Source organism: Temnothorax nylanderi, unplaced genomic scaffold, assembly GCF_030848795.1.
Source record: "Temnothorax nylanderi isolate EJ_2023f unplaced genomic scaffold, tnyl_v1.0 TNYL_tig0053_pilon, whole genome shotgun sequence".
Taxonomy (NCBI): Eukaryota; Metazoa; Arthropoda; class Insecta; order Hymenoptera; family Formicidae; genus Temnothorax; species Temnothorax nylanderi.
In genome coordinates, this window is record NW_027249115.1 from 1,174,097 (window position 1) to 1,191,069 (window position 16,973).

At 45.6% G+C, this 16,973-nt stretch overlaps 1 protein-coding gene across 2 annotated transcripts; it reads right to left on the reverse strand.

Annotated features, from left to right (window-relative positions):
• Window positions 1–395: 395 nt before the first annotated feature.
• Window positions 396–16,498, reverse strand: Dcma (decima). 2 transcript variants are annotated; one of them, XM_071706720.1, is made up of 5 exons: window positions 15,261–16,498; window positions 14,357–14,523; window positions 8,594–8,730; window positions 7,209–7,521; window positions 396–3,726 (listed from the first exon to the last, which is right to left on the reverse strand). In XM_071706720.1, exons 1-5 carry the CDS (start codon window positions 15,348–15,350, stop codon window positions 3,579–3,581), a joined length of 855 nt encoding a protein of 284 aa, XP_071562821.1. In that variant the 5' UTR covers window positions 15,351–16,498; the 3' UTR covers window positions 396–3,578. The 2 variants fall into 2 exon arrangements, with proteins under 2 accessions (XP_071562821.1, XP_071562822.1); XM_071706721.1 differs by having other exon boundaries at window positions 7,345–7,521; window positions 15,261–16,491.
• Window positions 16,499–16,973: the final 475 nt, after the last annotated feature.

A 16,973-nucleotide genomic window follows, 5' to 3' on the forward strand; every position in this document is an offset into this window, starting at 1 on the left:
CCACTGCACCTACTCAATATATCATTAATTTATTAACTAAAACAATGCCAATTCAAAATAATACCGTTTTATGTTGAAATAATAAACTTCGACATATACGTAGTTAAAAATAGCAAAATGTTATTTAACACAAGGTATTGATTTAAAATTCATCCTTTAATATTTAACAGTGTTTATTTGAACCATATAAAATATTTCATTCAAGCAAGTTTCCTTTGACGCAAGTAAAATCTCATTTCGAGATTTCCATGTTGAAACTAAAAATACTTTCAAATCAAGAATATTCTTCTTTTCCGTGCAAGAAATGTGTTTACACCGAGAGAACATATAAGAGTTAAAAAGATAGTCGTGAACAGGCTGGACGTAAAGGAATTGAAGGACAAAAAGACGATCGATTCGTTTCGAACGAGTCAAATTTATTTCGTCAACGTGATACATTATATTTCATCTTAATTTGATTTCGCTATTCGCGTCAATTTACGAGCCCAATTATCGGGCTCCTATAACTCTCACACACTTTTCTCTTTCTCTATCGCCTAAAAATACGACACGTCAGCTAATATTCTCTGCTTTTTTTTTCTTCTTTGTCTTCATTAAGTGTTCCCTCAACGTAAAATTCGACGAAGTGAAATATTCGAGTAGAGTTTCGGTCCCCTTTTTTTTTTCTATACCGCGACAGGACTGAAGGAACGCAGAGATAGTCGAATCGCCGATTCGCGAGAGGTGGACGATCGTCCGAATGGATCTGGCGATTCGGGCGACGGTCACGGGTCACCTCTCGAGAGGAGAAAGGGCGATTCGAATTTCGATCGTTATTCCGCATCCGACATCCCGAGGCTAGGCGATTATTAAGTAAACGATTCGACCAGGGTAGCGATCATGTAGCTTTATCCCTAAGGCGGAAAGGTGAAAAGTGAAAATTTTCACCGTTGAAGTTAATGGCCCTACACGGAGAGAATTTTCTTGTTATATTTTACCCTTAAATTCACCACAAACTTGGGACAACTTGGCAACCAAGGAATTTTTAAAATATACAAAAGACATTTTACAAACAACGTGATAACAATTACCAAGCGGATTGGTAAATTTTGAAAAATTATTGAAATTTCCTAGATATATTTTAGTAAAATTAATCAAACATATTTTATATTTTAATGTAATGGATATTAATATTTTTTATTATGGTGGATATTAATCAGAATAGCTCGCATAAAATTCTCGGTGGTACATGTTGTCGCACAACTACCATGATTTCAGGGTAAATTTTAAGAGAAAATTCTCTCCGTGTAGGGATAAAGTTACATGATCGCTACCCAGGTCGCCGGATCGTTTCCTTTCTTCTCTCTCCTTTTTTTTTCTTTTTCGATCCCGATCACGATTGATATGTGTAATTTAATCGAACGTGCAATCTCGCGTCGCTTAGGAATTAGGAGCAGAACAGGATATGGTCATTTTCCACCCGCGAGTGCTTTTCCGCCTTTTTTCCGCGCGCGCGCAACGCTCATATAAAATAGTCACTCTCTCCCGGTGCGCGTTTACACGAGTACGTTCTTAGTCTAATTTACATACGTAACAACTCAAATCGAGTCACCATGGAACGTTCGAGATATCACGTATGATCCCCTTCGTAGCGATTAAACGTAACGATTAAACGAGAGAGAGACTCAAAAGGGTGCGGATCGTTTCTGTTTAAAAAAGTATGTCAGAACGCTCGGATAAAAAGGGAAAGTAACAAAATATCTCGTATCTTTTACATTATTGATTATATTATTGCGGTCGTAAAAGTATGTACGGCTGTTTGACGCTCTCATGAGTATCGATCTCTTCTTTCTTCTTCGTTTTCTCTTTCTTTCTTCACAGACGCCCGCGCCGCGCCGGCTGGTCGCACGCAGCATCGATTATTAACCCGAAACAGCAACGCTCTGTTTGCGTTTGTGAAAATACAAAAATATCCCTTTTGCACCGCGGTATCGCGTCTGGATTTATCATTACGAATCGAAGCACGAAAAGCAACCTTCCGGAACAAAACTAATCGGCTGATCTTCCTCTTTTATTTTTTTTTCGCTTCTATTTTTCCTCAATGACGTGTTTAACGATACTGTTTAGGGTTAAAGTCACGAGATAACGATAGTGCTTCCGGCTGTGTACTTCATACATGCGAGAGAAATGTATGAACGGGCGTGCGCGGCTAACAATAAGTCTATATTCGTTCATACACATACACATATGCATATAAATATATATGTATATATATATATATGTATGCATATATCTTGGCGCAACACTTCTCTGCGTGTGTAACTCCTACGTATTGCTTTGTAGAAGATCTCTATATACATATATATATATATATATATATATATATATATGCGAGATGCGAAACGCGCGTACCTAGGGCTACAATGCGTGCGCGCCGGTCGCGCATTATAAATAGATCGAGGTTGGTCCACTCACTTGTAAATACGCTAGGATATTATAATTGCTCCACAACGTTACAATCTACTCGCTTTGACACGACACAGACGCGATTAAATCTGACGATATATTCGAAATGCGCTCGTCTTCTAGATGTCCGTCCGGGATCTTTTGGTACCCCGGAGAAGCCGGAGATTACAAGCTAGTTTTGATTAACGATCCTCGATTAAATTTGACACGAACGATAGATCTAAAAGGCGAGACGAGAAAATTGAAGATACGATTTGGGGCAAAATTCGGAATTAGGATATCCGAGCAATCGGTAGAGCGGGATTGATGAGACGAGATTTGTGGAGTGGACTTGAATAAAGGGGCTCCTCGACACCGGCGCGGCGGCGGCGGCGGCCCTTTTGTCCGCGACTTGGAAATTTAATGGGGAAGTTCTTAGGAGAGGCTAGAAGGACGTCCAAAAAAATGGGAGCAGTATCGAGTGCCACTAGAATTCTTGCTGAGAGACGTGAAAGGTGCTGAAATTCCCCCCCCCCCTCTTTTTTCTCATCCGTTCCTGTCATCTGTTTTACCCGTATCCGTCGCGAGCGTCGCGGCGCGATTTGTTTAATATAATTTTATCGACGTCTCGAGCTGCTACTTTGATTGTCACCGGCTGTACACGTGCGTTAAAAATTTGTTCCAAGGGTATTATCATCGAGCGGGACAGGTTTAGGCCTTTCGATTAGGCCTCGAAGTGTATCTCCCGACGTCCCGACGTTATCGTTGCGACGTTCTTTATCCGTTGTCTTTCACAAAAAGTGATCCCAAGAGAGACGTGTATTAATGGCGCGGAAACTATTTAAGAAATTACGGTGGGCGAAGGCGCGCGATATATTAAAGTTTCGTCGAAAGCGACTCCTGAGTTCCTACGAAAATAAATCGCCAAACTATTACACGCCTCTTTCAGGACACTTCATATATAAACGGGACTTTCCACCGCGATTCGTTTACGAGCCCAAGCGCCGTAATCGATTCCTGTTAACTTTATTTTAGGGGATTTAGCGGTTTGAAATCACTGCGAAAATATATCGGTGCGCATTAATTATTCACATAATCGCAACTATATTACGTTTTAATGAGTCGAGATGAATTTATATGTACGTTAAACGTAATTAGTGCTCGCAGCGCAGCAGAGAAATCTGAAACCGTTGCGGAAGTAGGACGATTGTCGGTCTCTGTTGCTGCTCCATCGGTGCATCCTCCGTGTTCCGTTGTTCCGATTGATTTTGTTCCCAGGATTGTGAAGGGCCACGGGCTTCTCTAGGGAGAGAATTAGAGAGAGAGAACATTTTATGACTTAGATCGCTATCTTGTGGTGGCCTATGTGCCCGAAGAAAGTGAGGAAGGTACTAAAATGTCGAAATTGTCGCGCAGATTTACAGAGATACCGTAATGATGTAGCAAAATTCAATGATGCCATATATAAGTGTCTCGTTCAAGCTCTCTCAATTTTTTATTATTATTAAAAGTAGACGGCTAATATGTTTCGAGCCTTACACGAAAAGGCGACGAGGACGAAGGGGAAAAAGGATCGCGCATCCTTCCCGCTGAAAAGACGACTTAATTCCGTCAACGTGACGATCGCTATAAATTGCAATGCCATCGGGGGTCTTCCCGGATAACGTCGGTAGGCGACAGGAATATGAAATTCCGCGAGAGATTGAGAGCGTACAAGGATAATCTCGCGGGGTTTGACGTAACGCGCGAGAAGGATGTCGGCGCTCGTGTTATAATCCCAAACAACGGATGTAACACATATATTCCGGATAGATAAGCTCTATATCCATTATAATCGGGTGTATTTATCTGTTCGACGAAACGAAATTAATTTCGAGCAATTCCGATTATTCGCAATACGCGGAATATGCATTCGAGATTATATCGTCGAAATGAAGTGACGCGTACTCGCGGAAATTTAATAAATCGCAAATTATCATTGAACCGATTATTTTATTGGAAAAAAAAATATCAGAAAAATCCGCTAGGACACCGAAAAAAATCGATAGCGATAACTGTTCGGTTATCAGTTCGCGTCTCGTAGAAAAGTGTAATTACGTGCCTTAACAAAGAATATTGCGTTAGCCGGCATTGGATGGATTTGTATTGACTGTGTTGTGCGGAACGAGCGAGGGGGTTGCGAAGTCGGGACGGGAGGGGTGCGGGAGAGGCGGTAATTCCGCTTCGCGGCGTCGCGTTTCCGCTCGGCGGAAGTACTCGTCGAGCTCTCTCCTTCCTAAACTGACGCGGCCGGATTGTTTTGCAAATACCACGAGATTGTTTGCAAATCCGCCGCGCAAGCGTACCGTCTATAGCGATTCCGCGTCAGTCGAGAAGCGCGACTCGTCCCACGTCCCCCCCCCCCCCCCGGTTTTTCATCGCGCTCAGAACGCGCGGTCGCGGGCGCGTTCCGTGGCGACGACGGACGTTCCGTCCGCCCACCCTTTCCCAAAATTCTCGTTTCGTCTCGCGTATCTCGCGAGCGAATCTCACCAGCGAAAATCATCTCGATTCCGCGACCTTGACCCGCTCCGTGTCAAAAGCTGCCGCTTTTCCTCTCGATAACCGAGCCGCGTACGTCCGCGCGGATTCGCTTGCCGGCGCCGCTGTCGCCCGACGTATACCTCGGAGTCGGAAGCCGGATCCGCGGCTCCGACCTTGCTCCCGAAACCGCGCGCGCGTTTGGAGCCCCCTTCCCGCCGCTCCCCCGTCCACCCCTCTCCTGTCTGTTAATTACTAATTTAGTTGCGAATACATTTGCAAAACAAGCTCGCACCCCCGACGGCGGAGCGCATTAAAATCGATTAAAATTTAGCTGTCGAGCAAAAACCATTACGCGACCAGAATGAGGCACGACAAGTTCGTTTTGTGTGCGTTTGATTATGACATTCAGCAAATTGAGATTTCTCGTACGGAAAAAGCGACGTTCTCTTTATATATGTATATGCATATATGTATACATATATATACATATACACGCGCATACTTTTATATTACGTTGTCTTCGCATTGACGAGTTCGCAACGCAGATGAATGCAGATGAGCACGATGAAAACGTTCATCGATATTGTTTCCATAAATCCTGGATTGCATCGCATGCGTCGTTTTCCCCTCCCTACCCCCTATTCGTTAGTCCGGCTCGTCACATCTCGTCGGTTTTGTCTTTTTTCTTTCTCCCGATTTGCCCGAAATTTTTCGCGTTCGTAGCACCGTAAGGCACTCGCGCTGATTGCTACGCTTGTGCCGGAAAGAGGATTTTCAGCGGTCGCGTCTCAGCCGCTCCGGCGAATATATCACATTTATTTGTCATTATTACTCGAACATTTGGAACCCGGAACGCTTACGGGATATCTCGGATCTGCCGGATGTTACGCATTCATTAATAATACGACCGTCTCAAATGTAACTCCGCTATTATTCCATCGTTACATTGATTTATGATGCAGGAACATAGTTTAATTCGCGCTTAAACCACCTCTTTTCGTCTTCTCTGTCTTCGGCTTCTCCTCTCTTTTTCCTCCTCCTCCTCCTCTCCCTCTTTTCCCAACCTTCTGTTCCACGCTTAAGTCAACCCCTGGCCTGGCAGCACAATGGAAGGAAATATTTATCGAACAAACGGGCTAGATTGTTTTACGAACGGCAGCCTAGATTTGTTGGCCGACGAGTATATTTTTCCCCTCCCCGTTCTTCTCTTTTTTTTCCGCCCCCGCTCTCCTCGCTCTTTTGCCCTCTGGCATTTGCCACTTTCGCTCGTTCGCGCTTCCTTCACGGACCGGAGGAATGCAGTTCGGACAAACGGATTTTGCAGAATGGATCGTCCTTGACCTGTATTACCAGGGTCTAAGGGTCGGACGGCGTTCTCCCGCGTTCACCATGTATCGACACGAGCTCACGTTTGTGGTGCACGCACTAACGACATGCCCGAAAGCCCACAATGCTTTCCCGTTCCGCATATTATATCGATCAAGCCTATTCCGTATCTCTTCCGCCTCGTTTCAGGATCGAGTCTACAAACTTTCCGACCTATTTATCCCATCCCCTCTACCTCTCGCTTTTTAATCTCACTCCGCATAGCCGGAAACATTTCGGTTTTTATGTTACGGCGTTGGGAAAAATATTCTAGTGAAAAAATGTGTGTGTGTGTGTGTATTTTTGTATATATATGTAATAAAACCTCTATTATCCGAACACCATTTAAGCTCGGTTATTCAAACCGGTATTGTACAAGAGAATGAACATCCCTCGTGCACATACTGCACATTACGTTTACGCAAACACATGTAGGCGGATGTTACACATGATATAACATACGTCTTCATCCTAGTACTATAATAGTCGACTGAAATAACCGTGTACATATACCAGCAAGACGTAAACGCTAGAGAACAACATTCCCAGTCATTCTGAAGTATATTCTCTGCTTTAGAAACAAGTCTCAGATGTTACGAGGTACGGAAAGAAAGCGCGGTCTCGCTGCAACAAACGTACTAAGGAAAATATGTAAATTGAGCAGCTCAGAAGGACTGGAAAGATGGAATGAAGGATGAAGAAAACTGTTAAATTACTGTGATAATTTCTATTTCGTTACAATTCACAGAATGTTATGCGATAAGTAAACATCCTTTGCTTTAAAATGTTATTTGTTATTTGACTATTCGTAAAACTATAGATCATCCGAACATCTTGTTGTCTAGATCGGATAATAGAAGTTCTAATCATTTTTATAAGATTAAATTTTAGATTACTTTTCTCTTCCGTTACTTTCTATCGCTCGACAAATCCGCTTTCTGAAAACCGCGACTGATAGACTCGGCGGGACAACCGCTGAATAGGGCAAGGATCTCGGGCTGAATATGAACGAAGGTACTAGTGAAATTGTACCCGTGTCAGCTTCGGATTGGGGCATAAATTCTTGTAGCTCCGCTATCAGCTGGCCGATCTCTTCCGAGTCCTTTCGGATGCTGCACAGCTCCTCCTCGTTGAAGTCCGGTCTAATCTGTTTGCACAGGAGGATCTGCGAGACCACATTGCCGATATACGAGGGACCGGCGCGGCTCTCTGTAACGCGATAACGAAAACTGTGTCGTTAGATTTCGACGGCGCCAATTCAATTTCGGTAATGTCTTCCTTTCATCTCCCGGTATACTCCCGCGGGCATATATCTCGCGGGAAAAATATTTTTAAGCGAAGGGTGGCGGAAATAATAATCACGATTTTATTTAATAATATGTATAATATGTTAATACGTAACGCTCTGTTTAGCGTGGGTTTAATATAAAAGTGCATAGGGCGTTCCTCATCCTTTTTTTTCTATTATTTTTTCGAGATTTAAAAAAGCTTCCATAAACTTTAATACGTGCAACGGAGGGAGAAATAAACGAGCGCCCGGAACAAGCTATAGTATTAATGTCAAGGAAATAGTTATAAATTATTCGGAGCAAAGTTTTACTTATGAAAGAGAGAGATACCTTGTATTGTGGCTTACTTGTTACTTCGCAAACGCTGCAAAAAGTTAGAAAAAAAAACACATATTAACGCTACTCTTGGCCTTGCAACGGTGATTCGTCACTCTCTCTCTTTCTCTCTCTCTCTGACACATGTACGTCGTGTGCAACAGAATGCGACTCGATTGTAGGAAGCGACGTGTAGTTGGAAATTGGGATTTGCCGAATGCGTGGCAGCCTATAACTATACGGTAGTTTTGAGAGTTATGGTCCGTTGGGATATACACGCCGTAAATCAGTCTATCCGGCCTGGCTCAAAGCGACCGCAGAAACCGATTTAACGTTGCAATAACGCCGATAACGCAACGTGACTCGATTCCGACGACACCTTTGCGCTCGTCCTTTACGATCTTTCACGCAAATCTCTCTCGCGGGTTTTGCATAATTAAGTGTATTATATTATCGAAAACGACGTGAATTAAATTTTGTCTCATTGTCGACGAGCGTTCATTTATCTCTCGAGATTAAAATCGCGGACGACCAAGTCGCGATCGCGTACTCGATAAAAAGAGCTATCAGTCAAGTGCCCCGTGGATTCCTCCCACTTTCCTGCATCCGCAGGTTCTTTGAACAATTTAGAGATAATTATTGTATCGCCACCAAACGTTTTAACATGCATGACTTACCGTAATAACCGGACATATCCATGGGTATGATTTGTATGAGGTTTTTACTCTTGTGCAGTTCGCGTAAGAAGAGTTGAGCCACGTAAAACAGCAGCACCAGATTTGGACTGTCGACTGGTATTCCAACGTCAATGGCGCTGAAAACAAGATATTTCCAAAAGATTTTCGATCGTCTATAAGATTAATCCTCAATAAGAGCATGTACGTAACTATATGTACAAAATATATATGTTAAGTACGTAATCTCGCTCCGGTTTCCAGATCTTACGAAGTCTCGGAAGTAACATGAAAGGAAAGCGTGAACGTAAAGCGCGATGATGAATAAAACCGCGAAAGATCACGTTATCGTTACTGAATGTACGGCGAGGTAAATCGCATTATCGCGAGAGATACGAATTGCTTTAACGACTTCCTTGTCGGGGTCCTCTCTCGGATGCGCCCGATTTTAGTTGAAAGTCCATAAATCTGATTTCCCCTGCGCTCCGCCTTCGCGCTCCGTAGCTCGCCGAGTTAATTACATTAAAAACATCATTACTACTGCTTACGCGAAGGGGTCACCCGCGAGGCACAACTGGCACGAGTACTGGTCTCATTAACGCGCGCAACCTATCGCAGACGTGTTCAAGTGTCGGTGTGTTGCATCCCGTAGGCAACCCTCTGTTCCTCGTCTCTTTTTCCCTGGCATGACATTTGCGGCGGTAAATAAAAACGTCACGGCATTAATGACGTACTCGGGTACATGTAAGAATTTTCAAGGACGACGGAGAGGGAGGCCTACTGCTTTAGGATGATCTCGTTGGATACGCAATCCTTTAGCGCGCGGGAACAAACGCGAGCGGTAAACGGTTCCGAGCGATATCACATTTCCGCAGCGGATTTTATATAATAAATACGTTGCCTTGAATTTCTGAAGAGAGTCACCGGCGATATTTTATGAAATATGCCGTGAAGCGTAATCCGATAACGTAAAATCATGGCACGGGGGGATAGGCAGCACGGTAGAAGGCCGCAGGAAAACCAAGTTCTCTGATTAACCCGTTTTACGTCAATTACCGCATCGGTCGAGCATTGAGCGAAGTCCTTGCAGAGAAACCATTTCGGTTGGCTTCCGTTTAATGAGATTCCAATTAACGTGCGAAATAGACTGGCACGACCGAAGGCAACCGATCTCGATCTGTAAGCATATTCGTGACAGCTTCTTGCCGCGGGTGAGACGACTGATTACCAAAGCTGTTAATTTCTTCTTTATATATATATATATATATATATTTCCTGATTACCTTATCCTGTGTAATAAGGTAATGGGTAGCTGTACACTTGACTATCATTCAAGGTTAAACATTCGGAAAATAAAGTTCGGATCGGAAGTACACTATAATGAAAGAGATACAGAGTCGACGGGGATTGAAATGAGTTAACTTTCGTTTGCCGTAACTCGTGGCGGCCTTGTACGAACGGGCTCGGATTTCAATATGTTGGAATTTAAATCCTTTTGCGAGAAAACCCGTCTGGCACACCGTACAGCCGTTCGCAGCGCTGAAGGAAAGAAAAGCTATCGATTTCACAGATTGGTTCCTCGCAAAAAGTTAAGCCAGGAAGGTTGAACCAAAGGTAGAAGTGAGTTTCGTAAAAAGGTTAGCGCCACTCCCAATTACTGATTCCTTTTCCCTTCATCTACCTTTTCTCTCTCCTCCTCCCTCCCTCCCCCCCTCTCTCTCTCTCACTCATCTTCACTCGGTCGTTTTTGAATAATACCTTCCAGGGCTTTGCACACCTTAATGAAAACCTAAATGTTTCACGAATTCGTTTCTTCGAAATTCCTTTCATGTACTCTCCTGTCCGAAGTGAAAGGACAAACGTGTAATTATATGCACGTCGATATTATATATACGCAACTATATAGCTCAGCACTTTAGGCATTATTATTACGTTACGTCCACTCTACTGAACGATTAATTTCAACTTTAATCGCGAAACAGTTTAAGCCACGAAAGAGTAAAAAGTCGCTTTCGGCGAAGCCGAGGGGAGAATGATAGGTAGACAACGGAATTTCATTTTCCCGCATTAATTTACAGCGAGTTTCTCCTCGGCCGAAACTTGACTCGGGAGTTGACCGGGTAATACTCGCGTCGGAAGAAAAAAAAAAGTATGATGAAGATTTAAAGCGAGTAGGCCGTCCGTTCATAATTGTAACCGAATATCTGGAGCGCGCTTCTGCAACCCGAGAATGATTATTTGGCGAACGCGAAATTAGATTGTATATTGCGGTTGAATATGAGGCCTACGCGCAACGTGGGATTTTCAATGAGCGGCGTTTAATTAGATACCGACGTCGAATATAACTATCGGCATCGTAAATGCCCGTCGTACACGCACCGTTTTACCTGCTTCGCTTAAGCCGGCTCATCCCGGCCGTTACGAAACGTTAATTATTGCACCTCCGTCCGCCACCCCCGGTCCGTTATAATGGCGTTGCTTCTCTCCCCGAGCTGGCAGGCACGGGAACAATATCGCTATACGGGACAAGCGCTCGCGTTTCCAGCTCCGTTTGATTACGTCGACAGCACCTGCCGCGGCGCACAACAGTTCAATTACTCGCAAATTGTTCCTCGCATCGGTCATATCAACTATCGCGCCTCAAGAAGTTATAGATAACCCCGGGGGTATAATTTCTTTGTCCCGTCTCTCTGCGTGTCTATATATCTACCGCGTTACGGCCTTCCCCCGGAGGGGGCACGATCTACAATCAATCGATCATCTCTTTACACGCGCGTTCGATTGCGCCGCATGTGCACCCGGCCGCCGTTCGCTCGATTTATGTTCCAGCTCGCGCGCGGACGTACGCGAGCATTTCGTGCGCCGTATCGCCGCGGAACACGCAACCGCTCTTGCATCGATTATGCAAAGCACACACCGACATTTTATTCGCGCGCCTTTTTTTTTTCTTCAGAGATCAACAGCGGCCGCCCACCGCACCGTGGTACGCCTACGTTAATCTAGGAATTACGAGAAACCCCAGCATAGCTTTCCGAATTGCAAAAGCGACCGCCGCAGCGCGGTTGCCTCTCGCTAGCTCCGCTACTCCTACATGTGAAGTGTGAGGGCGTTCAAAATTGTACAGTGTACATCCAGTTCGCGGAGATTAAATTATTGACAGGAAATTGTTCCGTAAAGAGTTCCGACCCCGCCCCTCGTATGTCGCCCGTTATCTCAACGTTTTCGATATGAGACGTACGACTCTCTTCTTGCTTTATTTCAAATTCCTGCTTTGTATCCCCTCCTCCGTGCAATTTTCACTATTTTTCATTTCACCCGTGGAAAACGCTCGAGAATTATTGCGCTTTCAAGCACACTGTTTTCATTTTATCGGCCATTCGTCATTCAATGTTATTCGGTGGCTTGGCAAGAGCCGGTATCTGTCTAGTTGTCACTCGAGGGGTCTCGAGAGCGAAAATCGTTCACGAAGCTCGGGCGATCTCGAGTCGACGATGGACGGTGGTGCAATTTCTCGCGATAATTGCGTGGCGATGCGCCCCGCGAAACGACGCCAACTTTTACCGCGTTCTCTACCGCTATTAAGACGCAAGTTGCGGGTCGCTACGCGCAAGCAACTACAAAAACAAACGCAACGGGAGGCAATAATCCTCCCGGCATTAATATTTGATCGGTGTCGGATAAGTCGGCGGCTCTCGGGAGTGCAAAACTTTCCAACGAGCGAGCGCTACCGCGACCTGGATCAAGCGAGATCGACGAAGCACAGTCCTACGCGTACATATATATATATACACGCGTTATATGTTATATGTGCATATGTGACGTTGTATATTTGACTTTACGTGTAAATAATCTCCGCGTTATGTACGTTATCACGGCGCTGTCAACGTTTCTGTCAGGTCCTTTCTTTCGTGCAGCCATGTCATCGCGGTAATGCCTGAAAATTAAGATGGACGGGTAGTTCGAAAACATGTTTTCTAATTTTCAGCGCGCTTGAGTAACGGGGAGAAAGGATTTTCCGCTATTGCGGCAAAACGGCAAATCTGCTATCGCATATTCGATGCGGAAGCAATCAAACTTCTCTACCATGACCAATTATTCGATATTGCAGCGGAACTTGTTTTGTGTGTTGGAAGATCTCGCATGAATATGCCGTTAAAGCGAAACGGTCCATCTCTAGAATACATTTCGTAATGAAATAATTCGTTATTGATAATAAATAAACGAAATAATTTGTAGATTTAGCAAAATTATTTTCAGCAAACAAAATTATACTCGTGATAAATCTTTTTGCTGCTCGTGCGGTAACTAAATAACATTTCCCGCTGCAGCATAAAAATATGTACCGACGTTGTGTATATCGAGAAATCTTTTTTTTTCTCCGCGTATATACACTCCAGAACTCCAGAATACATTTTATTATTACATCATTTCGCGATGTATTATTAACGTGAAATGATGAGCACGCGATTGAATTGGAATTACTAAATATATACGTAATAAAGCCGTCCGTCAGACAAACAAGATGATTAAATCAGTTGATTAAAATTGCGTTGCAGAAATATTAGATTTTTGTCGAGGACTTTGCAATTCACCTCGCGGTGAATTGCAAAGTCAATCGCGAGTCACAGACGGCGGAAATCCTGCGTAAATCGGTGATAAAGTGCGCCGCCTGGCGTCCCAGCAAACTTAAGGAATAAAAGTTATTGGAAGTGCTCGGCGGCGGCGACGGCACATGACGTTTTTCTCACGACCATGATTCTTCGAACGTTCGGTCGTTCGTCGTCTCTCTGTGACCTGCATTGTGCGAAATGTGCGATGGACTTGGCAGAAGCAATGTTAGAAATCGAGAAAAACTTCTCTCTCTCTCCCTCTTTCTCCCTCTTGCTCCCTATTTCCCCAAGCAACTTGAATCCTAAGTTTAGGGCGGCGGAACCTTGTCCTATATATGCGACGTCCTCGTTAATTCTGCGGTTTACATACGCGCTCCTTCAACTTCGCGCAAAGAAACGTCGATCTCGCACGACCGCACCGTTGGCTGCAGAGACTCCGTTCTCGTTATCGTTGCCGGAAAATTGCCGCAGTAGCCTCAGCCCTTGCGAAAGCACACGGATGGAATCGCGGCGGAAACGAGTGCACGATCGAGTTCGCTTTCTCGTTGCGGCGTGATAGATGAGTAATCCGTCTGCCGAACGGATTAACGTAACTGATCGAGCGCGAATAGTTTGAAGGGACTTCGGTGTAAGTGTACTCTGCGCCTGCATATATCAGTATCGAACAGATACCCAACTCAAACGTTCGTTCCCTGACGTGCCGTAGACACTGTCCTCGAAGAGAAATTTGAATAAAACGCAGGATGTAAGTTTTTAACTGTTATGCATTTAGATTCTTAACCCTAGCTAGCCACACTTATTTTCGAGCCCTTAATTCGCCACACTCCGGTCCGTGAGACCGCTCGATTTCGTCGCATTGTCATTTTCATTCTAATTAATATTTTTAAGCTTGTACTGTAGAAATTGGAAATACAGACTCTAAATAAGATGTTTATGATAATACCAGGTCAAGAAAATGATTTGAAGTTAAACTGAACTTATTATAAAGAAATTAGAAAATTATGTTATTATGTGAAAACTAGAAAACCAAAAAACGTTCAGCGGTCCACTGGACCGGAGCGTGGCGAGCTGGGGTTAAATTTTCACGGATCTCTCCTCGGAGATCTCATTGGGGAGATCTCTGGGATTCAAGGATTGTCTCGAGATCTAGGCTCACCTTTTCACGTGCGGCAGTACCAGTTGAGATGTGCTCTTGCAGGCCTCCACGCAGCTGCGACGCAGCTTCCGTATTTTTTCGCGCAGCTCCGGACAGTCGCGCGGCTGTCCGATGTTAATGAGCAAATCTCGGAACTGCGCTACCTGGCTGTTTATGTCCTGGATTTGCTGAAACGCACGAAAAGTGAAACTCGCGATCGGGCTCCATCGATTATCCCATTTGGAGTGGCGGAAACGCCGGATACACGCGCGCTTCAACGTGGCAATAATGTTCTCCCCCCATATGTCACTCTCGCTATTATTATATTTCTCTTGTCGAGCAATTTCTCGTCCACGCTCGTCCAAATACCGAATAATGATATGTTTGCATAACGTTGGAACTATCTCGCCACATAATTTGACATTCCGAGGAGCCATTGTTATAAATAATTGAGAGCGACAGATAATGGCCTGTATCATCGATAATTTACGAATCGATTGCGTCACGAATAACTACTAACGACGTGATCGTCCACGGGGAGATGCGCGGCTCTCGAAAAATTAAAAAATAACGCCGCGCTAATCGCTCCGCGAGTCCCGTCCCGCAATTATCCGCCCAAAATATCATTTTACGTATTATTCCCGGCTGACTTTATTCGATTCCCCCAGCGTCAATTATCCACGCGGGTACCCTGTAAAAAGTGAAATGGAAAGGTAACGGCGGGCGAGGGGCTCTTAAAAAATGAATTAAGGAGACTGCATATCGGATTAAAAATCTCGCCACGATGACGTGAAAAATGGTCGCGAGTCGGTTGCAGCGAAAGCTCGTTAAAGTTACATCGACTCGGGAAAGGTAATTTTCGTTGTGCCGTCCGGGCCCGTCCGCGTCCGCGCGATTCGCGCGATTTCATCAGATTCGCGCTTACCAGTAACACCGTCTTATCGGATCTCTCGGGCTTGTCGGATTTGTCGTCGTGATGTCTACTGGTCGATGGTGTCGGGGAATCCGTCATCATCCAGTCTTGTTACGGACAATTCGCTCGCCAATCGTCATCACCCGGCACAACGGCGATCATTTCCCGCGAGCATTTCCGGAGCGGCGAGCGAGGCACGCGGCTCCCGCGGAACCCCTCCCGGACCGGAAGTCACCCACGGGGGGGCTTTTCACACACGGTCTTGACGATCGCGTACCGCGCACCGATATAGTCGCCGTCGCAAAGTGCACCTCGTGCGCATTCCCGCCACGTGATCCTCTTTTTTTTTTGTACCGCGCGCCGGTTATTTTTACGCGATCAATCCCGCTTCACTTAAAGCTGGCTTATAATAGGCTTATCGTTCTCTCTCTCTCGCCAGTGGCATAGTCATCTCTCGGCCGCCACCGGAGCGGTGTAGTCGCTGCAGCGTGCTCGACCTTTTCCCCTCGTTTGCTTTTTAAAGACTTACGCGACATATTCTAATCGGATGTAGCGTTAAATAGGATCACGTGCATCCTTCGATTTCGCGCGCGGGTCGAGTCTACGGCGAGATCTTTCTCTCTCTCTCTCTCTCTCTCTCTCGTAAGAATTTAAATTCCAATCTCGGGACCGGATATTGACGCGGGGAAGAGATTTCTCCCCGCGGAAGCTGTCTCGCGGGACGAGTTTCAGCCACGTACAAACTGCAGTTTCCGCGAGCCTGAACTCTGATCGTATCGCGTATCTCGTCGTTTGACGGAAACGTACCGGGACGCAATTTGGCGACTCGGGACGCGCGGGACGAGATCTCGGACGAGATCCGATATCGACGTCGCGGGCGGTCGGGCGGGAATTTCACGAGCGGAATTTGGGTTTACGCGCGAGGAGCGGCGATCCGCGACGAGCGACGAGGTCGCGCGGCGCTCCGTCGAGACGTCATCTCGCCCCCTCGGCGGGACGATCGCGTGGGACTCGCGCACCACCGCCCCTCCGGTCCTCCTCGGTCACGTATGTACGCGTGACTCCTCGCGTGCGCTCTTCTCTCTCTCACGGCATCACGGCATCTCACGGTTACCCTTCCCCGTCCGAGATCCGAGATCACCGAGAGAGCACTGCGACGGCGGGAGGAGAGCGGAGTGCCGCTATACGAGCCGTAGCAACACACGCGACGGACTGAAACGTGGGTTTCGCCCTCGAGCTCTTTCACTGCCGCGCGCCACCCTGCGCCGAGCGCGCATGTCTGACTCGCGCTACGGCGCCTCCACTGCGACCGTTTTTCTGGCGTTTCGCAACCCTTGTAAAAATAGCCAATTTGTCCCCTCTATTTAATAACGTCGCTGTGAAACAACGTGATTTTCTTATTTGCCCTCGTGTGCCACCTTGGCCGTCGCGTCGCGTCGCGTCGCGTCGCGATCGCACTCTGAGCGAAATCGCTGCCAAGCCGCGCGAGATAGTTATTGGCGGTATAGCCGGACGCTGATTCTAAAACACAATGAGAAAGTAGGGCAAAACTTTTTAAACGAAGCTTTGTTTTCGTGAAAATTCAATTTGAAAATCAGACAATTAGAGGAACGTCTATTCTCTGTTTTGAACTCGCGCAATTTTCAATAATATTCCAAGTTGATGAATTTGTTTTAACAATGACTTCTCTCTCTCTCTCTCTCTCTCTCTCTCTCTCTCTCTCTC

Bases quoted from the DNA above. Each gene is read 5' to 3' on its own strand.
- Dcma (XM_071706720.1), bottom strand. From the start codon at position 15,350: ATGATGACGGATTCCCCGACACCATCGACCAGTAGACATCACGACGAC. The intron at 8,731-14,356 runs GTGAGCCTAGAT...TCTTGTTTTCAG, and splicing joins GTACTGCCGCACGTGAAAAG to CGCCATTGACGTTGGAATAC. The intron at 7,522-8,593 runs GTAAGTCATGCA...ATCGCGTTACAG, and splicing joins GGATATGTCCGGTTATTACG to AGAGCCGCGCCGGTCCCTCG.